Source organism: Tripterygium wilfordii, chromosome 4 (assembly GCF_013401445.1).
Source record: "Tripterygium wilfordii isolate XIE 37 chromosome 4, ASM1340144v1, whole genome shotgun sequence".
NCBI lineage: Eukaryota > Viridiplantae > Streptophyta > Magnoliopsida > Celastrales > Celastraceae > Tripterygium > Tripterygium wilfordii.
The window spans coordinates 15,616,374-15,635,011 of record NC_052235.1 but is presented as its reverse complement, the minus strand read 5'-3'; the positions used below and the strand labels follow the sequence as shown (position 1 = coordinate 15,635,011).

At 37.3% G+C, this 18,638-nt stretch overlaps 4 protein-coding genes across 4 annotated transcripts; 2 read left to right on the top strand and 2 right to left on the bottom strand.

The window, feature by feature from the left end:
- Nucleotides 1-379: 379 nt before the first annotated feature.
- On the top strand, nt 380-3,372 carry LOC119995936 (heme oxygenase 1, chloroplastic-like). Its single transcript, XM_038842417.1, has 4 exons — nt 380-1,053; nt 2,415-2,638; nt 2,873-2,980; nt 3,109-3,372. Exons 1-4 carry the CDS (start codon nt 615-617, stop codon nt 3,199-3,201), a joined length of 864 nt encoding a protein of 287 aa, XP_038698345.1. The 5' UTR covers nt 380-614; the 3' UTR covers nt 3,202-3,372.
- A 3,026-nt stretch (nt 3,373-6,398) lies between these two features.
- LOC119995903 lies at nt 6,399-6,930 on the bottom strand. The gene is made up of 2 exons (XM_038842375.1): nt 6,712-6,930; nt 6,399-6,614 (listed from the first exon to the last, which is right to left on the bottom strand). Exons 1-2 carry the CDS (start codon nt 6,902-6,904, stop codon nt 6,499-6,501), a joined length of 309 nt encoding a protein of 102 aa, XP_038698303.1. The 5' UTR covers nt 6,905-6,930; the 3' UTR covers nt 6,399-6,498.
- A 3,417-nt stretch (nt 6,931-10,347) lies between these two features.
- LOC119997955 lies at nt 10,348-13,838 on the top strand. Its single transcript, XM_038845200.1, has 5 exons — nt 10,348-10,961; nt 11,354-11,510; nt 12,683-12,903; nt 13,064-13,237; nt 13,487-13,838. The coding sequence occupies exons 1-5, from the start codon at nt 10,776-10,778 to the stop codon at nt 13,571-13,573; spliced, it is 825 nt and encodes a 274-aa protein (XP_038701128.1). The 5' UTR covers nt 10,348-10,775; the 3' UTR covers nt 13,574-13,838.
- Nucleotides 13,839-14,642: 804 nt separating this feature from the next.
- On the bottom strand, nt 14,643-15,852 carry LOC119996117 (calmodulin-like protein 2). The gene has a single exon (XM_038842641.1). The coding sequence runs from the start codon at nt 15,676-15,678 to the stop codon at nt 14,989-14,991; it is 690 nt and encodes a 229-aa protein (XP_038698569.1). The 5' UTR covers nt 15,679-15,852; the 3' UTR covers nt 14,643-14,988.
- Nucleotides 15,853-18,638: the final 2,786 nt, after the last annotated feature.

Here is an 18,638-nt window from a genome sequence, read left to right as displayed (position 1 = left end):
GACGTCTAACACTGTTGTTTGAAAAAACAATATTACGGAGAGGTTTTTTTTAATCCCAACTACTGAAATGGAGTCCACGATTTCGCATGGATCATGTGTGTCAATTTCAATGTTTGGAATACTGGGATAAAAAAAACACACTAGAATCTTTACGATATTTGTTTGAAAAATGTACAATTAATTTCCAAAAAAGTGAGAAAATCATTCATTGAACATAAGAAGAAAAGAACTAAATACTGTGACGCCTGAGAGATTCGAACTCGCGTCCAAACAAATAGGTGAAGACCACAAAGGAAAACAAATTGAATTACCTATTTACCCCTGTCTGTGGTCTTGAGGAGTGAGAAGACTCATTTTTTATTACAGAAAAGCTATCCGAAAATCTATGGCGGATTACCTTTAAAAACATGGGGAGAGACAGACCAGTCCTCATAAAAGGGAACTATCTTCTATTCAATTATTTTTTCTTCTCTCGAGAAACAAGCACTCTGTATCTTGTACCTATCGCTTTGCCTTCAAGGGTACTCTCTCTTTTGTTTATTTTCTTACTTCAAGCGATACCGTGCACTCTTCTTCGACATTAAACTATCAAGAATCTATCTTTGTCCACACACATGGCTTCGCTTACCCCGATTTCTCAGTCTCAATATGTTTTTAGGAAAGCTCACCTGAAACCATTACAAGCCCCGATTGCTAATTTTGGCTCCGATTTCATACCCAATAGTATTTCTCTTCAGTTTCGATTAGCCACTTGTTCCAGGATGATCAAATCGCCCTTAAAGGCCACTGTTGTGTCTGCCACCACGGCAGAGAAGCCGAAGCGGCGTTACCCAGGAGAGGCGAAGGGGTTTGTGGAGGAGATGAGGTTTGTGGCGATGAAATTGCACACCAGAGACCAGGCTAAGGAGGGGGAAAAGGAAACAAAGGAGCCAGAGGAGCGGCCTGTTTCCAAATGGGAGCCTTCCATTGAAGGGTATTTGAGGTTTCTTGTGGATAGCAAGTTGGTGTATGATACACTTGAAGGGATCGTCGAAAAGGCTGCTTTTCCTTTCTGTGAGTGTCTTTTCGCGAGTTTTTTTTTCCTGATAACTTTTTGTTACCGTTAAATGTGGGATACCTTTGCTTGTTCTTGTTCAATTTGATTGTCCGGATGGTTCGTTGGTATTATTTTGTCCTCTGTGTCCAAACGTTTGCTGATGCTGCAAGTATAATAGCTTCTTCGAAATTGCTTGAATATGTGAGTTTACACTTGCTCATTTAGTGTTTCACATGTGTCCAGAGTGGGTTACAGAAAGATAAAATGTTCCGATAAGGCATTTTGTGATAATGGATAAATGGAAGGATGACGAATCTAGAATCTCTTTTAGCTATATGACAAGCTCTTGTGCTTTGGTCATTTGGGGTTGTGTCACTTGGCATTTTGAGAGGGGAGCTGATAGAGCATAGTGACAGTTATATTTTTAATGTTAGTAATATATCTTTTATAGTGTTTTTCCTTATACGAGTCTTCACTTTTGAGAGGATGGTTGCACTTTGCATAATGTACCATTGGTTGTTCGTTGAGGTGATGACATTTGTACGTATCAGCACCCAACTGAGAACAATGGAAGATATTTGTTTAGTTGTCATAAACTAGATAGACTTTTATTGACCATGATCTTGATACAGAGCTGGAGCTTCTCACTAGGATGAATGCACTAACTATGGATATGATGCTTGAAATAGACCGATTTTATATCACCCTTCAATTTGAATTAGCAAAAGCAATGTCTCCTTGCATAATATGGATGAGTTTCAATTAATTAAAACTCTATCGTCAACTTAGGTGGAATTTAATGGTGTTATTGAGGTTTTGATCCTGCCTAATTAATTTTGTTGCTTATTCAGTTGATTATCGACTTCCCATGTAGAATTCAAGTAACACCTAATCGTCTGATGGTTAATGGTCAAGAATCTGTCTTTCTAGCAAATAAAATGTTTTTTTTCCCTCTTTCTAAGTCGAAGTTAATCTGTGATATGATGGAGGTAGTTTCAGCATAGCATGGTGTTCCAAATTCTAACCGTCTATGGGGACTAGAAAGGAGCTAGTTCTTTTAGTACTTGAATTACACTTTTCAAGTTTTCAGTATTCGTGGCATTCTCATGTGATGTTTATGAATGACATATCTATTCAGTTAGTTTAAGTTTGCATTTGGTATTGAAGTGGCATAACCTCCTTTGACCTTGGGTTGAATACAAAGTTTTTATGGCATGGAATAAGCATTGCAGCTTACACTTAATGCACTCATGCTAAGTCCACTTGTGTGTGTGGTCAATCACATGATCGAAGATGTGGTCTTTTAGGTCTATTTATTTCTGGTTCTGTTGGATGTCGGTACCTAAAGCATATTTTTACTTCGTCTTTTTTGTTGTAGATGCTGAGTTCATAAACACTGGATTGGAAAGATCTGAAGCATTGGCAAAAGATTTGGAGTGGTTCAAAGAACAAGGCCATGTTATTCCCGAGCCCTCGTCTCCAGGTGTTACCTATGCAGAATATCTTATGGAATTATCGGAGAAGGATCCTCAAGCATTCATTTGCCATTTCTACAACATATATTTTGCCCATACTGCTGGGGGTCGAATGATTGGAAAGAAGGTAACGGATATGCACTTCAAAGCATTTCCAAGATGATGGAAATTGGCTAACAGCAGTTATGCCAAAGTATACTGGATTTCCGCTCTATGCAGGCCCATCTTATGTCATGTCCGATGCTGGCATGGACAAATATTTTAGGGACATCTAGCTATGTTATATATGTTATATCTGTTACTTTCTTTAGAGAAAATAAGCTCAAGAATTTATCTAATGCTTACTTACGCTATATTTTAGGTAGCTGAGATGATACTGAACAAGAAGGAATTAGAGTTCTATAAATGGGATGGTGACCTTTCCCAGCTGTTGCAGAGTGTCAAGGACAAGCTGAATAAAGTTGCCGAGGTATAATTATATAGCTATTCTACACAGAACTTCTATTAGCCGCCTCTGCGGATTTCACTTCTCTGTTCTCATGTATAATCTCATTGCGGCTGCTTCTTAAAATGCCTTTAATTGGTGTTTTGTTCCAGAGCTGGACCCGAGAAGAGAAGAACCATTGTTTGGAAGAAACTGAGAAATCATTCAAGCATTCAGGGGACATCCTCCGTCTAGTATTGTCATGATGCCCTTTGGACCATTGTAAGCACCGGCGCAAGCCTTGAACATTGCTTTCCATACTTCAATCCTTTTCATTTCTTTTTTTAAAAATCTTCAATGGGTTATGTGAACTTGGTGAAGCTACCAATGTCAAGCATTAGCAGAACAAATATAAACAAATTAAATAATTTATAGGATATTATTGTGTTTGTTCAGTATGTGCAATGTTATTGGAACAGGGGCACAATGAGATATATCTCAGGATCAGATTTAGGGCGTAAAGAATCTCGCCGAGATCGAAAGTTTGATTCTTAGCATGCCACTATTTTCACTTGGTTTGCTAATCTGTTTGCGAGTTTGAGCGTGCCTATCCCAGCCCGAGTCGGAGCTTATTTAGCGGCCCGAGTCTGGGCGGCCTAGCTTGTAGAGTTGTTCTCGGTTAAAAAAGGTTTTAATCCAAAGTAAAGTTGCAACAATAACTCCTTTTTCACATCGAAAGGGAAAGAAACTAACTACACTATTAATTATTCAAAACTAACTACCAATATAGAGGTCTAGGTATGCATTGTGGAGGAGAAAGCTGTAGAGGTGTTTCAAGAATCTTGGTACCTTGATGATCATAAAAACGAGCTCTTCTTGGGTCATGATCAAGGTCGACCACAATCCTAGCCACAGTAAGCAAGGGTGTACGGAGGGATTGAAAGATCCCAATTCCAGACACTTGACATATATTCAGTGCTGATCCATCCAATTCTTCCGCCACCAACCCAGAAATTTGGTTGGAATAGATGACAGTTTCATAATCAGAACCAGCGCAGGCCGTTCCGTTACCAGCATTAGAACAATCTCTCCTCATGAACTCAACAATACAGCTATTATCGAGTTCGATCTCCAACGAATTATGGCTGCGATGGTAATCGAAGGACTTCATGTTGCTTGGAAAAACACCAGTCAACTGCTCCACCAAGACCATGTTGCTTGGAATCGTAACCAAGTTTGCCATACTTTTACTTCTGAAGGTAGAGATGAAGAAGAAGAACACAAGTAGAGAGATCAAGTGCATAGCCTTCGCCATTGTTGTTCAATAGAATGACTGGATTATGTCACGACTCTTCTCTACATACATACATATGTGTGTGTGTGGAAGATTCAGAGTCCTAAGGAGAAAGGACTTTGATTAAACTAGAACTGATTTCGCTTACAACACTTAATCAGATAACTACAACATTTTTTAGTTCTTATCAGTCTGGGAAACTTGATCAAAAGGCAAACGATACCTAATAATAAATAATATCAACTACTGCTCATAAAAAAATGTGAATATAGAACAAGAACTAGTGATTGCATCCTCAAGAGGAGTTCTGCATGATCAGAAATACTCTGTGGAATTATAGAAAGGTGACATAGCATAACATAATCATGATGAATAAGCTTCATGGCCATGTTACAGCAGCAGCAGGGATGCTCAAAAGTAAAACTTGAAGTGTTAAGAAAACAAAGACAAGGTATTGGACTTAAAATGGCCTGTGTTTGGTGTGTAGGCTATGAGTGATGGTCAGTTATTGAAACAGATAAACAAGAGATCAGAGGTAATGCTGTTCAATGCAAACAAATACAGAGCTGGTTGGTTCGAACTCCCATTGGACAGCGTACCCTAAGTCCGGAGAGATATCGCCAAGTGGTTGGAAGTTGGATAACCACTAAAGGTGCTAGTGCCTTGATGAAAAAAAGAAAAGAAAAAAGAATGGGAGAATTGGTTACTCATGCTTCATAGCCTCTTCTTCAAATGGAAGTAATCTCCCAAATTGCATGTTGCCAAATGCCATAGCATCAGTTAGTTTACGTGTTTATAAATTAATGTAGAAGCAAGTTCACAAGGAATAAAATGGAGCAAAAACCTTGGAGCTATATCCTATTTTACAGGAGGAAACATGAAAGAAGTTTAAAAAAAGGACTTATGGCGGCTCCAACAGCTCCTGTAAAAAGATTGAATATTGATTGCATCAACAAGAACTAACGGTTGTAGCTGTACTATGCATCAGTAACCGATTAGTTCTTGGTGAGGCAGTCAAACATTCAAGCTTCATGACCAACTTAGGAGATGGTTGTGTGTTGTTGGAGGTGGTGATAACAGCAGCAGCAACAGGGATGCTAAAAAATAAGCCTGAAGTGTTAAGAAAACAAGGCAATGTAATGCAATTAAACTCGCCATGGTTGGTGTTTAGGCAATGAACGATGGCCTGCTACTGAAACTGATAAATAAGAGATGGCAGGAAATGCTGTTTAATGTAAACAAATACAGAGGATGTATATATATGTCCACACTTAAACACATGCACACAAAACGAATGGGAGACCTAATGCATTCACACAAAGGGCATGGATGAAGAGAATAAGAGAAGAGATAATTAAGCTATTGAATAAGAGCCAAGCAAAAGAAAAAATATCAAATAGAAGGACCTCATAATTTAGATGAAAGGCACATGGATCAACCAAAAACATTTTGCAGCTCACAGAATAGTTGATGCTGGCAGTTCAGACATTTCGTCGACCACATGAGCTGCATCAATAGTTATTGTAGTAAGATACATAGCAAAAAAGTAAAACTTAAACACAGACTGTGTCATTGAAGATACATACAATTCTTAATAATGTTAACCATCAAAACTTCTCATGAATCCACCAGCAAAGCACACTCAACTACTACTGCCACATTATTACAAATGTAGTCTATAAATTTCTGTTAAGTAATAATACCAGTCCATTTAAGATAGTGTTGTTCCATATTCCATCATCATCTCACTGAGATTGTTGGAAAACAAGACAGTTATGTAATCAGGACTGATGTGATCCGCAAATTCTACAGCTTTCAACTTCAATATACCTAGCTTAATGATCTGCATTGTAATGGAAGGACTTCATGTTTCTGGGAAAACGCCAGTAAAATGCTCCAAGTCGCCAATACTTTAGGAGGTTAAAAATATTAAGAACTATAAACTTAGAGTTATAAAAGGCATAACCTTTGCAATTGTTTAATTGAAAGAGCAAAAATTAATAGTTGAATAGGTCACTTTTTTCCCTGTAGGAAAAGTTTTTGCTGCAATCTTTGATATTTTGTTATCTTCAGCTAGTTCTTAAAAACCACAACAATCACATCTATAACGACAACTAAAAGAATGATTTGAATTGAGTTATAATGGAGGGAGGAACATGTTAAAAGATTTTCAGTTAAACATTTACAAATTTTTACTCCAAATATGGTCACAATTCTTACAATCACTCCAATCAACAAGCTACCAAATGCCTTTTCACTTTCAGGGCGTTCAGTGTAAGAAGCTAGATTTCAGTTTTTGAATCTTGACAAGACACAATTTTGCTCTCTCAAGAACCGAATCAACCCTGTTCTCCTTCTTCCTCTTCCATTTCCTACTGGTTGATGCTGTTTTCAAAACACAGTGAAAATAAGAATATCAAACTCTTTATACGTAAATGAAATTGAGAGAAGAAGAAGAAGACTGTACAGAGATGCATCAAACCTTGAGTAGCAGGAGCAGAAGCAGAGGAAGAACAGGGAAAGTTGGTCTCAGGCAGGAAATGTTTGGATTCATGAAGGGAAATGAAAGATTCGAGCTCTTGCTTCAGATAATCAAAACGATTTGGGTATTGGGTCTCTAGCATCTCCAACTTTTCTTTTGCCAGTTTTATCATATCCCAGGATGAACATTCCATGAATCCCCTAAACCCAACAACAAAAAAACACACCCAACAACAGAAAAACACAGTAGCAATACAGAAGACCCTAACTGCAGAAGACACAGAGACACTTTTTAAAAAGGAGGAAGATGGAAAGGTTGTCTGTCACTTAGCTTTTCGATTCTCGAGAACCCAAAAAAAGACATCAAATGTTCACAAAAAACAAAATAAAAAGATCAGAACTTTACTATCTACTACTTTTCTATTATAGAAAACAATAGAAAACAGCAAGAGAACCCAAAATTATAATCCAGTCTGGCAGCTAAATGCTAATCCTAATTTAGTAGAACATAAAAAAAACACTATACTATAATAATCTAGTTGAGAATGAACTGTGGAGGAGTAGGCTGTGACTGTGTTTTGAAAGAGGGTCTGCCATAATCATCATAAAATTGAGCGATTTCTTGTTTGTTGATCGACCACAATCTTAGGCACATCTATCAATGGTTCACGGACGAAGGTCTCGATCGCAATCCCAGTGATTTGAGAAATTACTAGTTGTGATTCTTTCATCACCACCAACCCACTAATTTTGTGGGAAAAGATGATTGTTACGTTAAAAGGTTCATAGCCAACGATGGTTTCGTCATACTGAACAACAGTAATACCCTGAGGATCCAAAAAATCAACGGAACAACCACGACTCTCTAAGTTCTATCTCCCACAACCATTGATCATCTCCCTCCTCATGAATATGGTATTTCAAGGACTTGATGTTGCTTGGGAAAATACCTCTCAACTGCTCCTCCAATTACTTCATACTTTCGGAGGTTGAGAATAAAAAGAAAACAAGTAGAGAGATCAAGACGACCATACCCTTCTGCATTGTCAATCTAAAAACAAGTAGAAAGATCAAGACGACCTTATACACTTCTTTCTCTACAATATATATATATATATATTCCGAATCATAGTGAGCAACAATTCAATCAAATCAGCATTTCGTTCGAATTCGGACTCTTTTTTTTGATGAACTGATCAAGAACAACGCAGGGAATTGTTCCGAAAGTCCGAGAGAATTCAATGTGGGCATGGCCCAATTTTGTACGATGTTCATTGTGTTCTTAGAGCTGGACCAGCCTTAAGCCCAACCGAGTTTTCAATATTCTGAATTTTATAAAGTAAGAGAGAAAATAAAAACCCCAACAAAATAATAATATCTACTTTTATTTGTCTATTAATAATAATATATACTTTTATTTGTTTATGGTAACAAAAGAACAAGAAACACAAATCATAATCAACAATGCTAGAAATCAAATGATAACCATTTAAAAACATCTCTAACAGTATGTGATATTTATTTATTGGGTCATTGGGTGTTTATAGCAAGAGTACATTGAAAATCATAAATGAGTGTCACACACTTTAAATGAGCGTCAAAACCCACATTATAATTTTGTTGAGCCACGATTCCAATCATGGAGATCTTCCTGCCAATCCTTGAGGGGATAAGCAGACAGAGAAAATTGGTCTGAATCTGCCTCAAAAAACATACTCTTTTCTTAATTAATCCATCATCAAATCATCCCTGCCCGGCGAAGCGGAATGCGATTGCTACAAGCCCAGTGAATCTCTCCTCTTACATTCCCTCCATAACACAACAAATTGATGTTGACACGCCTAAAGTATCAAATCAATTTCCATCCCACTATTTCATGAAAACACACACAAGTATGTTATACTTGTCTAAACGTGATAGAGATGTGAGTGTAGTCTACTTCATGAAAACAAAGTATGTTATACTTGTTTAAACATGGTAGAGATGTGAGTGTACTTCCGGTATGAATGATGACTGCACCTTCACCCTTTGGTTTAAACACATCAGCATCTTCCTCTCCAACACTTACGTCTTACAAAGTAGAGGTTTCCCTCTTTTATATCTGCGTTGGATCGCCGTTACCGGCATCACCAAGAGCTAATCGATTGTAGCTATACTGGTGATCGATAACACTTACGCGAGCCAATGCCTTGGGGCAAGCATTGCCAAGCCCAAAAACTACTGCGATCCCTTCGCTCTTTTGGTATTTCTCTCTTCTGCAGCCCATAAGCACATTGGACACCACAGCAATGCCTTCATCAGTTGCTTGGAAGCTGAATTGTTCCAAGGCCCAAGTTACTTCAGTCTTAATGTCATCCATATATTCCACGCCATAGCCGCATCTGTGTTGAGAGTCGCATTTCACATTACCGAACTGTAAACAAAGAGGATCGTTGCAAGAAAAGTGGAAGATTGTGAAGGGTCAAGTATAGGATATGACTGTCGAAAACATGTCTGGCATGGCTCGCATTGAACCCATAGAATCATGGTGAATAAGCTTCATGACCAACCTCTGAGGTGGTTGTGTGTTGTTTGGGGTGGTGACAGTAGCAGCATAGACGCTCAAAAATAAAGCTACAAGTGTTGAGAAATGAAGACAATGGACTACAGTTAAACTGTCAAGGTTGGTGTTTATACAATGAATGATGCTCTGATACTGAAACAGATAACAAGATCGATTAAATAAAGATGTTCAATGCAAACAAATACAGAGGATCTATATATATGAATAATGAACACACTTAAAACACATACACACACAAGGAATGGAAAACCTACTACATTCACACCAAGGGCATGGATGAGGAGAAAGGAAAATAGATAATTAAGCTATTGAATAACAGCAAATTACCCAATGGTGCTGGTGCCTAGATGAAAATAAAAAATGAATGGGAGAATTGGCTACTCATGCTTCTTATGCTTCGTAGAGAAACACCTCAAAAACTTTAGATGAAAGGCCCATGGATCAGACAGAGCACTTTGCAGGTCACATGATAGTTAGTGCAGGCAGTTCAGACATTACGTCGAACACATGGGCTACATCAATAATATTGTTGTGTGTCCACCTAAGATTCAGAGCAAAAATGTAAAACTTCAACCTTAGTTGCTCATGAGAACTTGCATGGATCATTATTATATATATAAAATATTATGTGAAAACACGTCTTCAACACGAGAGGAATTGAACTTTAATTGTAAACCACTCGTGACTCGGCTGAATTATACTAGACCAATATGAGATTTTAGTCTTGACACCGTTGAGCTTGTGCTTGAGATTAGTTGTGAAAATATTATATCAGTTGAGAATAATGGTTCCTCCTATCCTATGTATGTCAATCCTTCTTCGTCAGGTTTACCTCACAAATTTGTTCATTACTTAATTGACACTCCTATCAATGTTTGCCCTTAATAACAAGTTTACAATAATGATTCCTTATATTTCTTCGAAAAGCACTCAGGATTAGATACGACGTCGTCGTGCAAGGTATCCTACGCGGCGTATTCGTTCCCATCTCTAATCCGACGGTTCTCGCGCCCAGGTTGCTAAGAACGAAGATAAAAACTTAAAAAGTACTAAGACGAGTAATCATGTCCAACCAAGTGTCAAAAACAAAAGTCTTAAATTCAGTCAACCGTTTCACCCTATCTACCGTCACTTTGTTCTTCGTCCAACAGTTTCATGGTCGCGCAGGTAGAAGACGAATTAGATCGTAAAAAAACCAGAACAAAACAAAATTTCTCATTGACAAACACAGAGAAAGCGGTCGTATGCGACAATTCTTCTGTTTTTCTTTGCAGGAACGCTTTGATTCTCGATTTCGTTGAATCTGAAGGAAATCGGATTACGTTTGTTTCGACAGGATTCAGAGGCGATCGAACGGTCGATCGATAATCGAAATCGCTGCATGATTGATAAAGAGAGGGATCGAGGAGTAGCTTAGGGCATATAGAGGGTAGAGGTTAGGGGTAGAGAGAGGAGAAGGAAGAGGAGAAAGAGAGGGCCAAAGGAGGCTACTTTGAGAAACTATGTCTGCCGTAGTGTGCGGGAAGAGATCTCTATTCGAGGACTATCCTGCTACTTCACCTCCCGTTTCCAAGAGAATCCGTTGTTCTTCTTCCTCTCCCGTTCGTTTCTCTCCGCCTAGATCCTTCTCTAATCGCTCTGCGCTGGTTGACCATCTCCTGGAAAAATTTCCTGAAATGGACAAACAGGTTCTTACTTTACTTTATTCAATTCGGAATCAATCGTTACATTTCTTGTATTTGTCAATTTTTCGATTTTTTTTGCAACTTTCTGTGCTTGCTTCTGGAACAATCGAGATTTGTTTGATTGAGAATAAGATAGGAATTTATGAGGAATTCTGTTTGCTTTTATGGTGTTAATATATAGATTTATTCTTGCTGCTTTTGTGCTTAATACGCAATTCATCAGGCTAAGTTCTATCTACCAATGACTCATGTGCTTGGAGTTCCTTGGTGAAGTATTAAACAACCTGTTGAATTATTGTTAGCAGAGAGATTTATGTGTTACCAGATTTTGATTGTGTTCAATTGATATTATATTGTAAATTACTGACCTTTTTGTGAAAAAAAAACTGTTATAGCTCATTGAGAAAGCTCTTGAAGAATGCGGAGATGACTTGGATTCGGCTATCAGAAGTTTGACTGAACTTCGTTTGGGATCTCGTGATAGAAATTTGGGTACTGTGGCTGGCAGACCTGAAATATCTCTGGAGGCAAATGCTCAACTTCAAGCACAAGGTATGCCGTATTCATAGAGAAATTCTTGGATTTACAGGCTTTGTGATTTACATCGGCGGATTACATGTAAATGATGTAATAGTTGTATGACTTGGAGCATTTTTATATGGTTGGAATTTTATCATGTTGATTCTCAGAATGAATTCACAAAGTTTCTTCTTCCCCTCTTGCATCACTTCCCTAGTATTTTCTCAATCTTGTATAATCGTGACGATTGATCATTATGAGTTTCACCTTCAGTGTGGTACGATTACTTGTCTTTCCTTTGCAATCTTCAATTTTGCCTATCCACCTTTGCATTACTAGTGTAATGTTAACCTTTTATACCTTGCATTTTGAATATCGACACAATATAAATGTTGGTTAATTGGCACTATAATCCTTTGGTTTCAACTTTTTTCTGTATTAATTATTTCACAGTTGGAGTCTTTGCCTATGCCAGCAAGTGTTAACTGCTGCTCGCTGATATACCTTTGAGCACCTTATTGCTGAATAATAAGTATTTCATCACTAATTCACTTCAACCTGTGTTGCCATCTGATTTTACATCTTCTCCTGTGGATGATTTGTACTTGAATGTGACGATTTCTGCCATCTCTAATGGGATTTTTCATTATCTGAATGAGTAGTGATGCTTTCTCTCCTTTTACACGGGTAACTTTGTTATTTTCTTTCCTTCTGGCTTCCTGCATGTTTCTCATGAATTTTATGGAATGTCTCTTCTCATCTGCATTCATTTATGGGTAATACTTGAGAGTCCATTACAGAGTCTATCATCAAGTGATTTGAAGGAGTGTGCGAGACCTATTTTTACGCGATATGGCAACGTTAATGACAATATTTAATGCCTTTCAAATTTACTTGGTCGCTTCAAAGGGTGCTATACTCATTGGATGTCCTTTTTGGTAAACCTTTTGATATTCATTTTTATCAGTTGGAACTGATAAATGTTGCCCATTTACTTCATGGATTTATGCCCTTTTTTTGGATATGTTTTGAGGTGCTTGTCTTGATTTTATTTATTTTGTGAAAGATTGTGTGAGTTGTGTGCTCTTCCTTTTAAACTTCTTCCATGGGATGAGTAGTCAAATAAATATATCATTGATGATTATTATAATTGTTTTTTTCTGGAATGTGAGAATGCTTCGTAATGGTAAGGGTTTGTCTTGCAGGTGTTGTACATTCTAATGGAGAGTTTCCTGTGCCTGAGGATCCATCAGCTCCATCAAACTTACAAATGGATGGTGCAGAATGGGTGGAACTTTTTGTCCAAGAAATGATGAGTTCCTCCAATATTGATGATGCTAGAGCTCGTGCATCTAGAGCGTTGGAAGTTCTGGAGAAGTCTATCCATTCCCGTGCAGGAGCAGAGGCCGCCCAAAGCTTTCAGCAGGTTGTTCAGTTACTGATCTATTGTGTCTTTTATCTTCTCTTTTGTTTTGGTGGATGAGTTTAAGAGGAAAAACAAGGGATGAGATAAAGTGAACTCTGTATTATTTGTTATGGTCTCTTACTTTGTCACCTGGTTTTGTGCTTACTTTGTACTGCTGTAGGAAAATATGGTGTTGAAGGAGCAAGTGGAAGCACTGCTCCACGAGAACACCATTCTCAAGCGGGCAGTGGCTATTCAGCATGAGCGACAGAAAGAGTTTGAAGATAGGAGTCAGGAATTGCAACAACTGAAGCAACTGTTAGCCCAGTATCAGGAGCAGTTGAGGACCTTGGAGGTTGATCTTTTGATCCCTAATTGCTAAATTTTTTCTTTAATGTACCATTGTTTTCTTTATATTTTAGATTAGTTTGTGAACTATGTCTCTAGGTTCTTTATGTGCATCTCCTTCATTCATAGGAACTTGTATAAGTAGCGCTGGCATACTATTATATGCACTTCTTTCTCCTGATGGCAAGAGTGGATCATCAGTTTTAGCTGTTCCTTGCAATAACAACTAGTGATTGTTTTTGTGGATCCTTATCAGGTTAACAACTATGCATTAACAATGCATCTGAAGCAGGCTGAGCAAAGCAACTCTATCCCTGGGCATTTTCACCCTGATGTTTTCTAGAGGTCGGCGAATGTGTTAGTGCTGCTCGGAGGATGGATCATATGCAGGTGTAATCAGAGCAGACATGAAAAGCCAGCCACGTTTTGTAGGCACTTCATGTATGTTTAGTGCCCAACTTGGCAGGGTTTTCTTTCTATGTTCAAATTGTTTGCTGTTAATTAATTAAGCTTATTGACTTCATTCAAATACATTGTTAAACAGAATTGTGTTATCTACTTAATCTTTAAGCTCAATTCTCAGTGCTTTGCACAGCTGTTTTATATTATTGTCAGAAGGCACAAACCGTGCCGCCTTCTCCATACTTTATTCCTTGATTGTGTGAAGTTATTGGACTCCACATTTCCTTTCGGCCCGAATATATACCCTATTTGATTACTTGCAATGCTGGAATTCTTTAGCCCTCTGTAGCCCAATAAGAAGCAGAAGATGGTGGTTGGTTTTCCTTTATAGTGGGTTCCACATTTCTTGCCTTTTCATGCTTCAGCTGTTGAGTGTTGCACACAAATGCCCTCCCAAGGCAAGGCGCTTTCATCATTAGGCGTGCCGTGCGAGGCAGGCAGGGAATGAACAAGTCAACATAATATAGAACACTAGGTATCTTTGGATTGAGGGATTTGGAAGGGAGGGGAGGAAGGGAATGAATAATAGTTTTCCTTCTCTAATATTTGGATAGATAAAAAAAAAATAAAAAAAAAATTAGTTTAATTTATTAATTTATCTTTATTTTTTATGTTAAAGTGTTATTTACAAGGTAAAATAAGGTTTTAACATATTTATAACTTAATAAGTCATTCTTTTTCTCCGAATGACTCCATTTTGGGTGAAAGAATTTTGACAAAAATTTAATAAAATTTTCATTCCAATTCCTTCCAAATCTCTCAACGGCCAACAAAGACCGTAATTACATAGATAACGGCTCCTCCCCTTCTCCGTATTTAAGGCTTTAAGGCGAACCGAACCGTATGGCGGCTGGAAAGAAAGACGACGACCTCCCCTTCTCGTAGATGGTGTCAGTGAGAGCAACTTTAGTATTCTTAATTTTTTTCTAAACTATCCAAACAAAGAATTGGAAAGAAAATCCATTTTCATTCCCTCCAAATCTCTCAATCCAAACACACTCTAAATCACTAACAGATAACACAAAGAAATCCAAACAAGAAAGAAAATTCTCCATCTGCTGCAAATATGTTTTTATATTCATACATGAACCATGATGTCTAGTTCCTCTACTACTAAGATAGATCTTCCTAATGTACTATATCAGAGATCTGGGAAGAAACGTGAACTGGATTGCAGTTTCTAATGAATGAACATATTTGTGAGTGATGTATGTACAATTTCTACTTGTGATATGAAGATATGATGAAACCTCAAGTATGCATCCATGGAGATAGTTTTGTCTTCTGGGTATGGTCTTAGAAGACTGTTACAAGCCTGCTGCTTCCACTTCTCATCATCATCTTGAATTCATCAAAGTTAACCATTCCATCACCATCCATATCTACTTTCTTTATCATCTCCTTACAATCTTCAATCTTCTTTCCTTCCTTCAACCCCAAGGAATCCAAAACAGAGCCCAACTCTTCCACTGAAATCAACCCATCTTTGTCCTTATCAAAAACATCAAATGCCTCCTTCAAATCCCCTTCTTCTCCTCCACCCTCTTTTTGATCTCCACCTTCTTTACATAAAACAGGAGACTCATCACACAGGATACAGAACTCATCAAAATCAATCAACCCATCTCCATTAGAATCAACCTTTGTCATGAATTCTTCAACCTCTTGTTCTGACACCGTGATCCTCAAATTCTTCAGTGATTCTTTGAGCTCCTTCTTTGTGATAAACCCATCTCCATCCTTGTCAAAAGTTGCAAATACCCTCTTCAGCTCATTAGTGCTGTCACTCCTTTCTTTGTCTGAGATTACTTGACTAGTAGTATTGGTGATTGAAACAGGGGATGTTGCTGCTGAAGATGAAGACGATGAACTTTTAGGGACTAAAAACTGAAGCCAATCGTAGAATATTTTAGTGGGTTTGTAGAAGTAGATGTTAATAAGGCCACCAATGAAGAGAAGTGCCAATAACAGTAAGGTAATTTCCATTTTTGTTGCTCTCAGAAGAGGAAAAAAAGGAAGGGAAAAGACAGGGGATGAGGACAAGAACAGTGAAGAACTGAGAGCAGGTGTGGTATGTAATAAGTGATTTGAAAAGGTCGTTGCTTTCAAGTAGAAGAAGGAAGAAGAAAACGCGGTTTTGGTGTAACGTAAGGATCCCACAAACCGCGTGAACTGAAATAACTTCTAAAGTAAAGAAAAGCAAGAGGTTCTAACGGATCATGGTTGGTCGAGGAGAAAGTTATTCTGCCTTGTTTTCTGTGGAGCGTCTCTGTGTTCGAAGTTTCTCACCTAACGGACATAGTAAATTTCATTAGCATAACATGTGATGATAAAGATATTACTCATATTCCTATTGAGAATCGAATAGATGATCTTATCACTCAAGTGATTAAAAATGGTTATTTAATAATTGGATTTCACACTTTCATTTACATAATTCATATTTTTTTCTTAAAATATTATATTATGTAACCATAACTATATTAATAGAAAATAACATGGTGTAATGTAAAATTTGGTCACTAAAAAAATTGATCAGGTCCAACTCGATCACCGAATATTCAAACGTTTCAACTTGAGAATTCAAAATTGCAAATTATTCTAATATGCACGCCCAAAGTAGATTTTTGATTATCCGAACAGTCGAATTGCTGATGTGATATAAAAAAAATCAATATAATGAATTTGTCCAAACAATGAAAAATCTGTTTATATGTGTATATTGGAATAATTTTTAACTTTGAGTTTCGAAGTTGTAATGTATGAACATTGAGTGACTCAGTTGAAAATTGACAATTATTTCAATAACCAAAAATTACGTTACCCAAAACAACATAGAGAAGATCAATCGATTCTCAAAAAAAAAAAAGGGATCGATTGATTTTTTGAATTTACTGTAGGCTTTGATTCATTGTTCAAAAGAAAACAAATTATGAGTGGAGCATAAAATTTCACACTATTCTTTTGAAAAGGCAAAAAAAAAAAAAAAAAAAAACATTGGATGCTTTCATCTCAAGGTGGGAACCTCCATGCATGGAACACAACATAGCAGCATGAATCACAAGATGTAACTTCTACACACTTGCACACATATACACAACCACACCCACACAAACAAACATCATTTTCAACTTATTATTATTATTAAAATAGATTGATGTGGAAGTTCATTTAACATTGGAAACAACAAAAGAGTTGGCCTCTCACTAACGTTATTAATTAAGAGGCCAACTATTTTGTTGTTTTCCCCCTCCTCTAGTTGGTACTCCTTATATAGTTATTGGATACTATCAAATTGTTGATTGATTTGTTAATTAAACCCTAAATTATAAACAGATCCACGAATAACTCAGGTGACACTCACGTGTTTCGTATCTTATAGAGGTTTCGAGTTTGAGTCTCCCCCATTCCCTTCCTCTATAATAAAAAAAAAGACCCTAAATTATAAGGAGAACTCAATTATTGATTCTTTTTGAATATTTTCTATGAAGCTAACGACATGAAAAATTTTAAAAGCATCGGATACTTTAGCTTTTTTTTAAAGTTTAGTTTATTTCCTTACTTCTTCAAAGAAAATGTCCTAAGATTCTTTACTCTTTAATCTTTTGGCACTTTCTTTCTTCATAGAATTCATGAATGGGCTTTAAATCAACTCACACTATTTTGCAAGCCCATTTTGTTTTACTATACCCCACCTGAGGTCCGAGCTCATAGAAAATGGGCTTATTCAACTTTAATGGGTTTAAAGCCTCATTGTCAAATGGGAGCCTAATTATATAATAATGGCCCAGGCCTACAAACACTTTTAAGCACAAACCCTCTTGGGATTGGTTTTGTGGCACCCTCAAGAGAATACAAATAAAAAAAACATTCCATTTAAGGCATTCCATTTTTTTAAACCAAGAATGATGTCAAGTTCGTCCTATTCGATATGAGTCTAACTCGCACACATATAAATTTTCCACTTGATGACAGGGTAAGTTGGATCAAAACTCAATACGTGGTCGTAAAATTATTGCTCCTGATGAGAATCGAACTCAGAACATTCCGAATCTATATGGCTCAGTTGAAGAGATTCAACCATTCAAGGCATCCCATGTTTTGTGAATCTTGGCATAGACCGTCATTTTCAGAGCATGAACCAATAAAAAAATATAAATTTATTTTGATTTTAATGAATGAAAGAAAGAAAACAAATAGTGTACAAACAAGATTATAATCTGTGTCTGCATTCCATTTGTCTGGGAGCTAAATGAACTTTTGTAGCTTTAGACCCACAGGCCACAACACAAGTAAGTATCGTTCAAAGATTCCCCCCTTTTTAAAAATATTTTTAAATTGCGATTTATATGAATAAAATTTACAGCATAACTTATTTTCAAAATGAGGGATTTAACTTTTAAGTGATGGGAATGGATCATAATTGAAAAGGTTGGGCCCCTCTACGAGAGATGCTGTTTATTGGGGGCCCATCTCTGGTGTCTACAGATAGATCCAAATGGAATCCCCGGCCCATCCTCTACCACATCCCTATGTTTCGTTTCAAAGTGCGCTGTAAAATGGGCCCACGATACACAGGCCCACACAATAGAAGGAGCCAGCCAACCGTACAACTCTTTTGTCCCGTCCCGTTCTACACTGCTACCCAACCCAATCACATTAATTCCCCTTGTGTAGGGGAGGGGGCATTAGGATGGTCCCCGTTAAAGGTTGTTTCTACTTCATTATTGAAATCACAGTCCATTATAGTTGGGCTCCTTAAATAGGTTCAGAGGTAGAGATCATAGACTTATATAAAGGGTTAGGGTTTTAAGTTAATAGAGGCAAATTTAAGTCCAAAACACAAAAGTGACGTGTTTTCTAAGCATAAGTACTTCGGAGATGTCTCAGGAGAACAAATTTGTACGGAGCCTTTAATTCAAAACGGACAATATCATTGCGACGTG

Coding starts and splice junctions, on each gene's coding strand:
- LOC119995936 (XM_038842417.1), top strand. CDS start 615: ATGGCTTCGCTTACCCCGATTTCTCAGTCTCAATATGTTTTTAGGAAA. Junction 1,054..2,414: donor AAAGGCTGCTTTTCCTTTCT/GTGAGTGTCTTT, acceptor TTTTTGTTGTAG/ATGCTGAGTTCATAAACACT. Junction 2,639..2,872: donor GTCGAATGATTGGAAAGAAG/GTAACGGATATG, acceptor GCTATATTTTAG/GTAGCTGAGATGATACTGAA.
- LOC119995903 (XM_038842375.1), bottom strand. CDS start 6,904: ATGGAATGTTCATCCTGGGATATGATAAAACTGGCAAAAGAAAAGTTG. Junction 6,615..6,711: donor TTCTGCTCCTGCTACTCAAG/GTTTGATGCATC, acceptor TTTTGAAAACAG/CATCAACCAGTAGGAAATGG.
- LOC119997955 (XM_038845200.1), top strand. CDS start 10,776: ATGTCTGCCGTAGTGTGCGGGAAGAGATCTCTATTCGAGGACTATCCT. Junction 11,511..12,682: donor TGCTCAACTTCAAGCACAAG/GTATGCCGTATT, acceptor TTTGTCTTGCAG/GTGTTGTACATTCTAATGGA. Junction 13,238..13,486: donor AGCAGTTGAGGACCTTGGAG/GTTGATCTTTTG, acceptor GATCCTTATCAG/GTTAACAACTATGCATTAAC.
- LOC119996117 (XM_038842641.1), bottom strand. CDS start 15,678: ATGGAAATTACCTTACTGTTATTGGCACTTCTCTTCATTGGTGGCCTT.